Raw genomic sequence first — 12,988 nt, 5'->3', positions numbered from 1 at the left:
AACTGGCAGAGACTGACCAAGAGAGAGATCTTGGGGTCATGATAGATAACTCACTGAAAGTGTCAAGACAGTGTGCGTTTGCAATAAAAAAGGCCAACGCCATGCTAGGAATTATTAGGAAGGGAATTGAAAACAAATCAGCCAGTATCATAATGCCCCTGTATAAATCGATGGTGCGGTCTCATTTGGAGTACTGTGTACAGTTCTGGTCGCCGCACCTCAAAAAGGATATTATAGCATTGGAGAAAGTCCAGAAAAGGGCAACTAGAATGATTAAAGGGTTAGAACACTTTCCCTATGAAGAAAGGTTGAAACGCTTGGGACTCTTTAGCTTGGAGAAACGTCGACTGCGGGGTGACATGATAGAGGTTTACAAGATAATGCATGGGATGCAGAAAGTAGAGAAAGAAGTACTTTGCTCCCTTTTCTCACAATACAAGAACTCGAGGGCATTCGATGAAATTGCTGAGCAGACAGGTTAAAATGGATAAAAGGAAGTACTTCTTCACCCAGGGGGTGATTAACATGTGGGATTCACTGCCACAGGAGGTGGTGGCGGCCACAAGTATAGCCACCTTCAAGATGGGTTTAGATAAAAATATGGAGCAGAGGTCCATCAGTGGCTATATATATATATATATATATATATATATATATATATATATATATATATATGTGTGTGTGTGTGTGTGTGTGTGTGTATGTGTGTATATATGGCCGAGGACCTGCCTACCTAAAGGACCGCCTCTCCCCATATGTACCCCGGAGAGCACTGAGGTCTGGTTCCCAGAATTTATTAACAATCCCTGGGCCAAGAGAAGTTAGGTTGAAGGCCACTAGGGAGCAGGCCTTCTCGGTGATAGCCCCTCGTTGGTGGAATGACCTTCCAGAGATGGTGCGAGCCCTGCGGGACCTGAACCAATTCCGCAGGGCTTGCAAAACATTTCTTTTTCAGTTGGCATTTGAGACATCTTGTGGCATTTGAGACAGAACCTGATTAACTAACGAACAGACGCTTAGCCATCTTATGTACATTAGGACTACATCATTTTAGCACCTATTTTATATGTTTTATCTATTTTAAATAACTTATTTGTAATTAATATTTAAACTGTTATGTTTTATGTGAATCATGGGACTCCCATGTCTGTTATACTGTTTAATGTGAATCATGGGACTCCCATGTCTGTTAGCCGCCCTGAGCCCGCCTAGCGGGGAGGGCGGGATATAAAAATAAATTATTATTATTATTATTATTATTATTATTATTATTATTATTATTATTATATATTTGTATGTGTGTGTGTGTGTGTGTGTATATATATATTTGTATGTATGTATTTATAGATGTATATAGAGATGTGTATAGATGTATATATGTAAGTGTATATATATATGTGTGTGTGTATGTATATATGTATGTGTGTGTAAATTTGGCCACTGTGTGACACAGAGTGTTGGACTGGATGGGCCATTGGCCTGATCCAACATGGCTTCTCTTATGTTCTTATTTCCCATCACCTTCCCCTGCATAACGACCCTGTACTTCCTTGAGAGCCAGTTTGGTGTAGTGGTTAAGTGCGCAGACTCTTATCTGGGAGAACCGGGTTCGATTCCCCACTCCTCCACTTGCAGCTGCTGGATTGGCCTTGGGTCAGCCATAGCTCTCGTAGGAGTTGTCCTTGAAATGGCAGCTGCTGCAAAAGCTCTCTCAGCCCCACCCACCTCACAGGATTTCTGTTGGGGGAAGGGAAAGTAAAAGAAGATTGTGACCTCCCTGAGATTCAGAGTATAGGGCGGGATATAAATCCAATATCTTCTATCTTCTTCTTGCTGCTCTTCCATCCAAATACTAATAGGGTTGACCCTGCTTTGGTTTCAAGATCTGACTGGATCGGGCTGAAGGGTGGGGCACTCCTGTTTTGAACTTACAATAATCTGTTTTGGCTTGGCCAGAAGCGTCTGAGCTTAAAATGAAAAAGTGCTGTCTTGCGCAGACACCATCTATTTCATATTACATTTTGTTATGGCTCTGAATCTAAACTTCCACTCGGCAAGTACATCGTGACTTCTTTTTTGTATATAAATATTTGTACTATTAGAAGGATTATTTTTTAAAAAGTTTTGGACATATTTGACTACTTTTTAAATGTCTGCTGACACAATTTCTGAACATACGAAAGGAACATAAGGTGACCGCAGGTTTCTTGTAACGAATTATCCGCATTGTCACCGACGTGGTAACTTGCGATAATTGCGATGTTCTTTTAACGGCTTTGGGATTTTCTTTCCTCTCCTTCATCTCTTACTGAGAAGAAAATAATATTTCTCTCCCTGCGTGCGGATGGAGTACAATTCCTACGCCCCGGTTCTTTCTCTCTCTCCCTATTCAGCTGTTCTTCCGCCACTAATATTTTTCTTTCGGACTCTCGAGGACAATGTACAACTTAAGAGCTGTGCCCAGTAACTCTGAGCTGATGCTACAGTTGCAGCTGTTATGATATAAATGATTAAGCCTTTGGAATATTGCAACAGTGCCGCAGAAGAAGTTCATGGGGGGGGGGAGGCTATTGTGGGGTGCAACTTGCTCTGCTTTAAAAAGATTTGTACGACGTGCACTTTGTGAAGCAATCAGGATGGAATTATTGCATTTATTCCTAACATTTCGTATCGCACCGACTCACCTTAAGAGATTAGATTGTATCCATGAGGTAATATTAGGCTATGCTACCTTCTCCCCCCTACCCCGCTTTTTCATAACAACAAAGACAAATGGCAACTGGCAAATAGTATAATTAAGAGGCGAGGGATTTGGCTTCCCAAGCTCCTATTGGAACAGGGGTTCCCCTGGTTCCGGGGCCCCCTACCCGCCGGCACAGAGCTGGCTGCTGGGCGATCCCTGTCATGCGTGGGGGCACCCAGCACAATGATGTCACCTGGAAGTGACATAGTGCCGGGGCATGTCGCTTGGGGATGCTCTAGGAATTCAGGGAAAACTCTGTTGTTTCACACGGGGACACTATAGCAATTTGAGGGAAAACTCTATGGCATCATAGTTTTCCCCCAAACTGCTTGGGCATCGCCATTCGAAACCATAGAGTTTCCCCTGAATTCCTAGAGCATCCCTGCATGAAGTGTCCCGGCGCGATACGTATCAGCGTGCCATGTGCGCTGCATACACGTAAAAAAAGTCCCCCACTGGCAGCTGGTTGGGACTTGACAGCCCTTCAAGGGATTGCCCTGTGAGAATTTCTTTGTATGTCCCTTCACCTCACCTTCCCTTCCTTTCCTATTTTTAGCCGCGTTAGTCTGTCTGTAGCAGTAGAAAAGAACAAGGGTCCAGGAGCACCTTAAAGACTAACAAAAGCTCACCCTTTCCACAAGTTTTATGAGTCACTGTTCACTTTTCCAGATGCAGCTAGGATATGAATCCATTTGTCCTTATATCTTGGAGAATGGAGTAATTTCACATAACGAATGACAATAGCAGGCGAATGACAACAGCAGGTGAGCACCAATAGCAGGCGTGATTGGATGAGGTGTGCTATGCAGAGGGGTAGTAGTAGGCATGGAGAAATCAGCATCGGTCATGTGACAGGAAACCAAGGTCTCGATTCAGTCCGGGAGGATGCATTCTCTTGAAATGAACTGGAACTGATAATGAAGCTCAAGGAAATGCATCCTCCGGGACTGAAGTGAGAGTTGGGTTTCCTGTCTCATTACCAATGCTGACTTCTTCATGCCTACTATTCCTTTTAATATCACACCAGATCTAATCACACCGGCAATTATTTGCCTCCTGTTGTTGTTCAGCTTCTTAAATCCTTCCAGGCTCCAAGGTATAAGGACAGGTGCATCTGAAGAAGTAAGCAGTGTCTCACCAAACCTCATTCCCTGCCATAGATTTAGTCTTTAAGGTGCTCCTGGACTCTGTCTCTTCTCTGCTTTTATATTTGTGTGCATCCATGTTCAGTGATCACAGGAAATGCCCTTAACTAGACAAACGTGTTCTTTGTCTTTGATAAGAATTTTTACCCTTTAAATGTCCTTTCTTTGCTCTCTTTTTCCATGTTTTTAGTGGACGGTTGTATACACAGGGCAGCGGGGCCCTGTCTAGTTGCCGAATGCCGCAACCTGAGCGGATGTGAAACCGGACAAGCCAAAGTCACTTGCGGGTATGACTTGCCTGCCAAATGTAAGTACCAGTGACTTCCCATGCTTCTTTCTTTCTTTCTTTCTTTCTTTCTTTCTTTCTTTCTTTCTTTCTTTCTTTCTTTCTTTCTTTCTTTCTTTCTTTCTTTCTTTCTTTCTTTCTTTCTTTCTTTCTTTCTTTCTTTCTTTCTTTCTTTCTTTCTTTCTTTCTTTCGCTGAAACATTATCCATACCTGACTGCTCAACAGCTTAATTTGATGAGGCGTTCATTTACCGAATTAGCAACAGTTTTAAATTAAGCATGCTTGGGGTGACCTTTGTCCTTTGGGGGAACTGAGATGTCTTTTTTAAAAAGAGAAGAACAGAAAGAAACTGAACTCGTTGGCGAGCGAGGGAAACGTGCCGGTTTCTTTTGGAGTAACGGATAGCTGGCTCTTGGATGCATTACGGTGCCTGGGTTTGGGAAAGCCCGTTCTGAGGTTTGAACACAAGGTGCATGTTGCATGGAATCGGGTGGCAGGGAAGCTTCCGTGAACGGGCGTGTGTTTGTTGATTGTGATGGCCTTTGAAGAAGAGGAGATCAAAGGGACCCTCTCTGTGTTTTCAGCTGCCCTAGCCAGGCTGATTGGCAATTACTGTGACTGCATCTGTCGCACTCAGGCATTCGGTGGAATGCGGCTCTCAGAGCTGGAATGTGTGTCTCCCTCCACCTTCCCCCCCTCCAGTGAAATTGTCAAAATTCCCATTATATGCAAATAGAGGTAAGGTTATTGCATTATCCTTCTGGCATCGCTGTTTAGTCACGTTCGGTAAAGGAAACATTGACAATAGTGACAGCATACAGCCTGGCTGTTGTGGTATTCATATAAAGGAGCAGGGCTCTTTTTGGAGCACCTGCTCTTTTTGTAGCAGGAGCTCCTCTGCATATTAGGCCACACCCCTCCCCGAGGTAGCCAGTCCTTCTGGAGCTTACAGTAGGCCCTGTACTAAGAGCCCTGTAAGCCGGGGTGGAATTCTAGCAAGAGCTCTTCTGCATATTAGGCCACGCCCCCCCAATGTAGCCAATCCTCCTGGAGCTTACAGTCGGCCCTGTACTAAGAGCCCTGTAAGCTGAGGTGAAATTCTAGCAGGAGCTCCTCTGCATATTAGGCCACGGCTCCCTCCCCCCCACCCCCGATGTAGCCAATCCTCTTGGAGCTTACACTAGGTTCTGTACTAAGAGCCCTGTAAGCCAGGGTGGAATTCTAGCAGGAGCTCCTTTGCATATTAGGCCACCCCCCCACCCCCGATGTAGCCAATCCTCCTGGAGCTTACAGTAGGCCCGGTACTAAGAGCCCTTTAAGCTGAGGTGGAATTCTAGCAGGAGCGCCTTTGCATATTAGGCCACACACCCCGATGTAGCCAGTCCTCCAAGAGCTTATAAAAAAGAGCCTTGTAAGCTCTTTGAGGATTGGCTACATCAGGGGGGCATGGCCTAATACGCAGAGGAGCTCCAGGCCAGGTTGGAATTGGCATGGCTGAATGATGTGGAGAACGGAACACATCCCAGATGTTTGACAAAAGAACTACAGAGGTTTCAAATACTGGCATACAATATCCTCCCAGGAATGGGACTCTACAAAAAGAGCCTCGCAAAGGAATGGGTCATATTTTAAGCAGGGGTCCCCAACATTGTGCCCGTGGCCATCATGGGTGCCTGCCGATACTTTTCCTGGCGCCCGTCAAGTGCTTTTAGAAAGTAGATGGGGCCAATTGGTGCTGTCGCCCAGCAAGTCTTCCGGTGGGCCATTGGAGGTCGCATTGCTTGTGCAGGTCTTTCAAAATGGTGCTTCAGCAGCAACTGCCACAGTTTTAACTTAAGCACGCTTGGGGAGAAGAGACAGAGTCCAGGAGCACGCAAGGATTTTTGCAAAGCTTCAGGAGTCGTGTTGTGTCTGACTCCGCCTCCTGTGGTAGCCATTTTTGTGGTTGTTCCCACCACACTGTGTCAGAGTTCCGAAGGTGCCCACGGGCTCAAAAAGTTGGGGCCCCCCCTGTTTTTAAGCTCTTGATAGTTTTGAAAGAAGAGTGCCAACTTGACTTTGTATTATATATTTGAAGTGTTTGCTGATGCTTCTTTCCCCCCAAGGCATCGAAGAATGAAAGCAAGGTTTTAGAAATAAATATTATTTTTAATTAGAGCAATATTTAAATCCATATTCAATTAAACATATAAAACCAGAAGGGGGGGAGTGAGGGGAAGCCAAATGAAACAAATGAGCCTTTGCCTGCTGGCAGAAGACAATAATCAAGGTGGGTGGACATATCCCCCTGGGGAATGCATTCCGTGATTTTGGTGCCACAACCAAAAAGGCCCATTCTTGGAGGCTGCCTATCAGGCCTCACATGACTAGGACGATAGAAGAAGGGCCTCTGAAGATGACCACAGTTGTCTGGTTCATATGGGGATAGGTATTTTGTGAGGTCATTTTGTCCGACGCCATGTTGGGCTTTAAAGGTTAATAGCAGCACCTTGGAATTCCATAGAGTCCTATTCTTGGGAGGATGTTGTATGCCACATTTGAAACTTCTGTAGTTCTTTTGTCAAACATCTGTAATGTGTTCTGTTCTCCACATCATCCAGTGATGCCAATTCCAACCTGGCCTTTTCTTTGCCTTGATAAACCTAGGCTATGGAAAGCTTGTATCGTCTCCTTTTCCAGGTGGACGTACCTGAGTCTCTTCGGGAGGCCAAATACGACATCACTTCCTCCTTGGCTATGTGACTCTTTTGACGGAACCCCAGCAATTCTGGGTGGTAGCAGGCCAGTAGTTCTGATTAGATGTCATCTTTAAAACGACATTTGCACCACTTTTCAGATAAAACACAGTATTTATGCAAACGAAAGACTAGTCCCCCCCCCAGGTATACCAGCAAAGAGGAGGTCTGTAACGGTCAGGATCTTAATTGACATCGAAACGGAGTTAGCGAGGTCTGAAGCTTGACCGGTATGGTCTCTGCCACCTGACAGACTTAACCTAAGTGGCGTCTGAATGTTATAAGTTTAGCACCCATGAGGGAAGCAGAAAAAGAACAAGAAAGCCTCCCCTGACTCTGTTGACTTCCTAAAAACGCTTGGAGGGCGCCAGGAAAAGTGGTGTGCACCATGCTGGGGTCACTGGCTTAAAATGAACCCAAGAACAGAAGCAAAGCAAACAACTGCCCGCCCTCTCTGCTCTCCAGGAGTGTGTTTGGGCATCTGAGATGTGACAAGTTCGATTGGGAGCATTTATAATCTTGAGCGAGGCTTTGTTGCGTCCCGTGCTTTCATCTGAAGTGGCGGAGAGGCGGAAAGGGCACGGCTTATTAAAATGCGGCATTGTCCTGGAAATGCGATGCTGCTGCTAATTTGCACACCCCAGAAACTGGTTAACGGAGTCCCTGCCCCTTCAGGCAATGCGATCGAGCCCCGGCTTTATCTTTCTGATCAATTTAATGGGACAACGTAGATCAATCCGGAGCGATAATGCAAAGCGCGCCCCGCGAGGCAATTCCCACTGTGCTCTAAGTACTTAGCGGCGACATTGGCATTTTCCACAGTGGGCATAATCAGCCTCTGCTTAATTAGAGTTATCTTTGGAGATTAGAAACCACTCTGTCATTGTGTGAGCATAATCGTGGCTGCACTTTGAAACAGGCGCTCGAGGGCATCGGCCTCAGGTGAGATGTGTTGAAGTCTGTTTACCTGACTCGCTTTGATACCGTTTAGGAAATTCTAATTAAATTTGCTCGCTGCATAGATGCGGCCTCCTTGCACTGTAGCGCGTCGATCACAAACAAGCCTGCAAGAAACCATCCTTGCGTTGCGTTGACGGCTTATTTGCTGGCGCAAAAAAGACGAGAGGGCAATAACGATGGGGCGAAACGATGCAATCAGTATGATTATTTACTCTTCTTTTTTCGAATTTAAAATTTGCATTAGTTTTCAAAATTACAAATAAACAATCAATGCAAATATACAGTGCACAAAAAAATAAAAAAAAAACACAGCCTATCTAGAGTAGTCTAAAAGTAAATCGTTTCCTGATATACTACATCAGCAGGTAAGTAATCGTTTTGTAACAGATAACAAATTACATGATACCACGATCTTACCACTTTCCTATCCTATAATGCAGGAGAACAATTAGAGGTAGTAAAAGCCAATTTACTTCAAATGAAGTAATCACAGTTTGTTTACCCACTGGCCAATAGCAGGCATTTTTGAGTCTTTCGATTTCAACGCTAACAAAGTTTTTACTGTAGACAAAAGTAGCTTTTATAGCAAACTGGTCAGGGAGGAAAGCACCCATGATCCAGCGCGGTGCAATGGCTGAGTGTCAGACTAGTTTCTGAGAGACCCAGGTTTGAATCTTCACTCCTGCCACGGAAACTGACTGGTTGACCCTGGGTCAGCCGCACTCTCTTGGCCTAATTAACCTCACAGGGTCGTTGTGAGGATAAAATGGTGGGCAGGAGAATGATGCAAGGTGTTTTGGGTCCCTCCTGGAGATCAAAAGCAGGGAAGGGTGGACTAGAATGATTAAAGGTTTGGAACACTTTCCCTATGAAGAAAGGATAAAACGCTTGGGGCTCTTTAGCTTGGAGAAACGTCGACTGCGGGGTGACATGAAAGAGGTTTACAAGATTATGCATGGGATGGAGAAAGTAGTGAAAGAAGTCCTTTTCTCCCTTTCTCACAATACAAGAACTCGTGGGCATTCAATGAAATTGCAAAGCAGTCGGGTTATTTATTTATTTATTTATTTATTTCATTTATATCCCGCCCTCCCCCACCACGGCAGGCTCAGGGCGGCTAACAACATTCTACAATCATACAATAACAAGTAAAACCTTAAAATTACAATATAGAGCAATAAAACATTAAAATATTAACTTAAAACCAATCCAGTAATACAGTTGTGATGCGGTATAGATCTTTAGACCGCATTGGCGGACCCTTGGTTACCGTTTTTCCTAGCAGTCCGAGTATGCTAATTTAAAAAGGGTGGTCTTGCAGGCCCTGCGGAACTGTTCAAGGTTCCGCAGGGCCCGCACCTCCTCTGGGAGTCGGTTCCACAGGGTAGGGGCCGCGATCGAAAAGGCCCGTGCTCTGGTACTCTGATATTTAATTTCCTTCGGCCCAGGGGCAGTCATTAGGTTTTTCCCGGTTGACCTCAGTGCTCTCTGGGGTTCGTATGGGGAAAGACGGTCCCTCAATGTTAGAATGGATAAGAGGAAGTACTTCTTCGCCCAGGGGGTGATTAACATGTGGAGTTCACTGCCGCAGGAGGTGGTGGAGGCTACAAGCATAGCCAGCTTCAAGAGGGGATTGGATAAAAATATGGAGCAGAGGTCCATCAGTGACTGTTAGCCACAGTATATTACTTGAACTGTCTGGGGCAGTGATGCTCTGTATTCTTGGTTCTTGGCGGGGGGGCAAAGTGGAAGGGCTTCTAGCCCCACTTGTGAACCTCCTGATGGCACTTAGGGGTTTTTTGGCCACTGTGTGACACAGAGTGTTGGACTGGATGGGCCATTGGCCTGATCCAACATGGCTTCTCTTATGTTCTTTTGTGACACACAGTGTTGGACTGGATGGGCCATTGGCCTGATCCAACATGGCTTCTCTTATGTTCTTTTGTGATACACAGTGTTGGACTGGATGGGCCATTGGCCTGATCCAACATGGCTTCTCTTATGTTCTTTTGTGACACACAGTGTTGGACTGGATGGGCCATTGGCCTGATCCAACATGGCTTCTCTTATGTTCTTTTGTGACACACAGTGTTGGACTGGATGGGCCATTGGCCTGATCCAACATGGCTTCTCTTATGTTCTTATTAAGAAACGTATCAAACGCTGCAGTGCAGATTGGGTTCCCTGGCAGTAGCCCTGCCAAGAGAACGGAGGTGACTGATTGACCCATTACCCAGCCTAGACTCGGTGACTGGGAGAGGGAAATCACCGTTCCCCATGGGATTTGTGTGGTGCTCACCAGGTGCTCTGTTGATGGGCTTCCAGTTTTGACCATACCTACCTGGAGGCGACCCTTCATAGGATTTTAGAGGCAAGAGATGTTCAGAGGTGGTTCGCCATTGCCTGCCTCCATGCCGCACCCCTGGTGTTCCTTGGTGGTCTCCCATACAAGGACTAACCAGGGCTGACCCTGCTTAGCTTCCAAGAAATGATGGGACTGGGCTAGCCTGGGCCAACCCAGATCAGGGCTTTTAAGGATGGCGGGCCAGTTAAGATGGCCCATCCTCATACGCTACAGCTCCTAAGAGATCTTGTGGCTCTGGGTGTCCTTTTTACTCTCTGTTACATTGAGAGCATACCTACCATCAGTCCCCCTCCCTGAAAAGCAGAAGACAGATAGCTACGGCCACCTTAGAGCTATGAAACAAGTTAGCGGAGCATAAGTGGAGGAAGTCTCTGCTTTCTTGGACCGAGACCCAGAGAGGCTGTGGCTCACTGGAAGAGCATCTGCTTGGCACGCAAAAGGTCCCAGGTTCAATCCCTGGCACCTCCAATTAAAAGGCTCAGACAGTAGATGATGTAACGAGTTCCTTGGAGAAGCCACTGCCAGTCTGAGTAGGCAGTACTGACTTTGATGGACCAAGAGTCTGATTCAGGATAAGGCAGCTTCATGTGTTCATGTGAGATAAGATGTTGGCTTTTGCCGTAAATAAAATCTATCTATTCATGTGAGATTATACTTATCAGCAGGGGTGGAATTCTAGCAGGAGCTCCTTTGCATATTAGGCCACGCCCTCCTGATGTAGCCAATCCTCCTGGAGCTTACGGTAGGCCCTGCACGAAGAACCCTGTAAACTCTTGGAGGATTGGCTACATCAGGGGTGTGTGGCCTCGTAAGCAAAGGAGCTCCTGCTAGAATTCCACCCCTGTTGATAAGCATTACCTATCGCCTAGCTGGTGAAGGGGAAGGCCCCCTTTGGAAGGTGGCGTTTGAACAAGGGAATTGACTTGGTAATTCTAAGCTATACTGAATTTAGATTGGTTTCCTGGATTCAGTCCAGTCTAGTCCACTTGCTGTACCATATTAAAAAGGTAAAGGTAGTCCCCTGTGAAAGCACCAGTCATTTTCAACTCTGGGGTGACGTTGCTTTCACGACGTTTTCACGGCAGACTTTTTACGGGATGGTTTGCCATTGCCTTCTCCAGTCTTTTACGCTTTCCCCCCAGCAAGCTAGGTACTCATTTTACCGACCTCAGAAGGATGGAAGGCTGAGTCAACCTGGAACTGGCTACCTGAACCGGTTTCCGCTGGGATCGAACTCAGGTCGTGAGTAGAGGGCTCCAACTGCAGTATTGCAGCTTTACCACCCCGTGGCACAGAGTGTTAAAGCTGCAGTACTGCAGTCCTAAGCTCTGCACACAACCAGAGTTTAATCCCCACTGAAGCTGGGTTTTCAGGTAGCCGGCTTGAGGTTGACTCAGCCTTCCATCCTTCCGAGGTGGGTAAAATGAGTACCCAGCTTGCTGAGGGGAAAGTGTAGATGACTGGGGAAGGCCCATATTAAAGTGTAGATGACTGGGGAAGGCCCAAACCACCCCATAAAAAAGTCTGCCGTGAAAACATTGTGAAAGCAACGTCACCCCAGAGTCGGAAACGACTGGTGCTTGCACAGGGGACCTTTCCTTGTACCATATTACTTTCATGTTAATTGTCAAAGGCCTTGCCATGAATGCTGTTGGTATCTGCATTTGCTGTAACTGTAATGGAAATGTTGGGGAAGTTTCTTTCTTTCTTTCTTTCTTTCTTTCTTTCTTTCTTTCTTTCTTTCTTTCTTTCTTTCTTTCTTTCTTTCTTTCTTTCTTTCTTTCTTTCCTTCCTTCCTTCTCTCTTTCTCTCTTTCTCTCTCTCTCTCTCTCCCTCCCTCCCTCCCTCCCTCCCTCCCTCCCTCCCTCCCTCCCTCCCTTCCTTCCTTCCTTCCTTCCTTCCTTCCTTCCTTCCTTCCTTCCTTCCTTCCTTCCTTCCTTCCTTCCTTCCTTCCTTCCCTGACGGGGATGCTCACATCTGGAAGTCTAGGACATGGTGTCTCCCTGTCAGAGTTGTCTTGGCACCTGTTAGCACGCATTAGGGGGACTGGGTGAGAAACCGTAACCTTTGCTTCGTGCAGGCTTTTTTGCTCTGAATGGCCTGGGGAGAGGGTATACAGATCGTGCTTCAAGGGTCAAAGCCCGGTCTGATACAAAGAGTCATACCTGCTGTAATGTGTCTATCAATAAACCTTTTCTGAATCTCAGCAAGAGGCCCAATTATTGAGGGCTGCTCAGGAGCTGACATTAATGATCAACAGCAGATGGTGAGGTACGGTTGGGATTTAGAGGCCTTGCGGAATCATACAGTGAAATGAAAAAGGCCCTTTTCCCTAGCAGTGGAAGCGTCTGTATTCAGAGTTCAGCCAGAAGAGATCTCGGCACAGTTTCACGAAAAAAAAAGTCTGATCCAGCAGAAAATGTATGAACAGAGGTGCTAAAAGCATGACTAAAGATGAACATCAAAAAAAAAAAAAAAAAAACCCTGCGTAACCAGGACTTAATTTAGCAGCATGCTATATTCCAGCATCTGTTTCCTTAGCAGAAGCAGAGGGACCATACTGTGAAATTTTCTGCACTCCCAGTCTCAAAACATATTGTATATTTTTTTGTTGCGTGATACTGAGAAGACCGCTGCTGGTTGGGTGGTGCCCTTCAGTTCTGAATTCACAAGCAGAATTTCCCATTGAAGCCTGACCTCTATAGGCTGGTTTTTTGTTATGCAGGAAACGTGAGAACGAAGTGTAAGTCGCA

The 12,988-nt window shown here is 45.9% G+C and overlaps 1 protein-coding gene across 1 annotated transcript in view; it reads left to right on the top strand.

The window, feature by feature from the left end:
* The window catches only part of MACROD2 (mono-ADP ribosylhydrolase 2), a 1,708,848-nt gene that overhangs the window by 445,919 nt on the left and 1,249,941 nt on the right, over window positions 1–12,988 (top strand). Inside the window, exon 5 of the mRNA XM_060230846.1 lies at window positions 4,079–4,195. Coding sequence (XP_060086829.1) covers window positions 4,079–4,195 — 117 coding nt within the window. The remainder of the gene's footprint in view (window positions 1–4,078; window positions 4,196–12,988) is intronic.

Source organism: Heteronotia binoei, chromosome 1 (assembly GCF_032191835.1).
Source record: "Heteronotia binoei isolate CCM8104 ecotype False Entrance Well chromosome 1, APGP_CSIRO_Hbin_v1, whole genome shotgun sequence".
In the NCBI taxonomy this organism is placed as follows: domain Eukaryota; kingdom Metazoa; phylum Chordata; class Lepidosauria; order Squamata; family Gekkonidae; genus Heteronotia; species Heteronotia binoei.
Note: the sequence above shows the minus strand (reverse complement) of the source record. Positions and strands in the feature narration are given on the sequence as shown.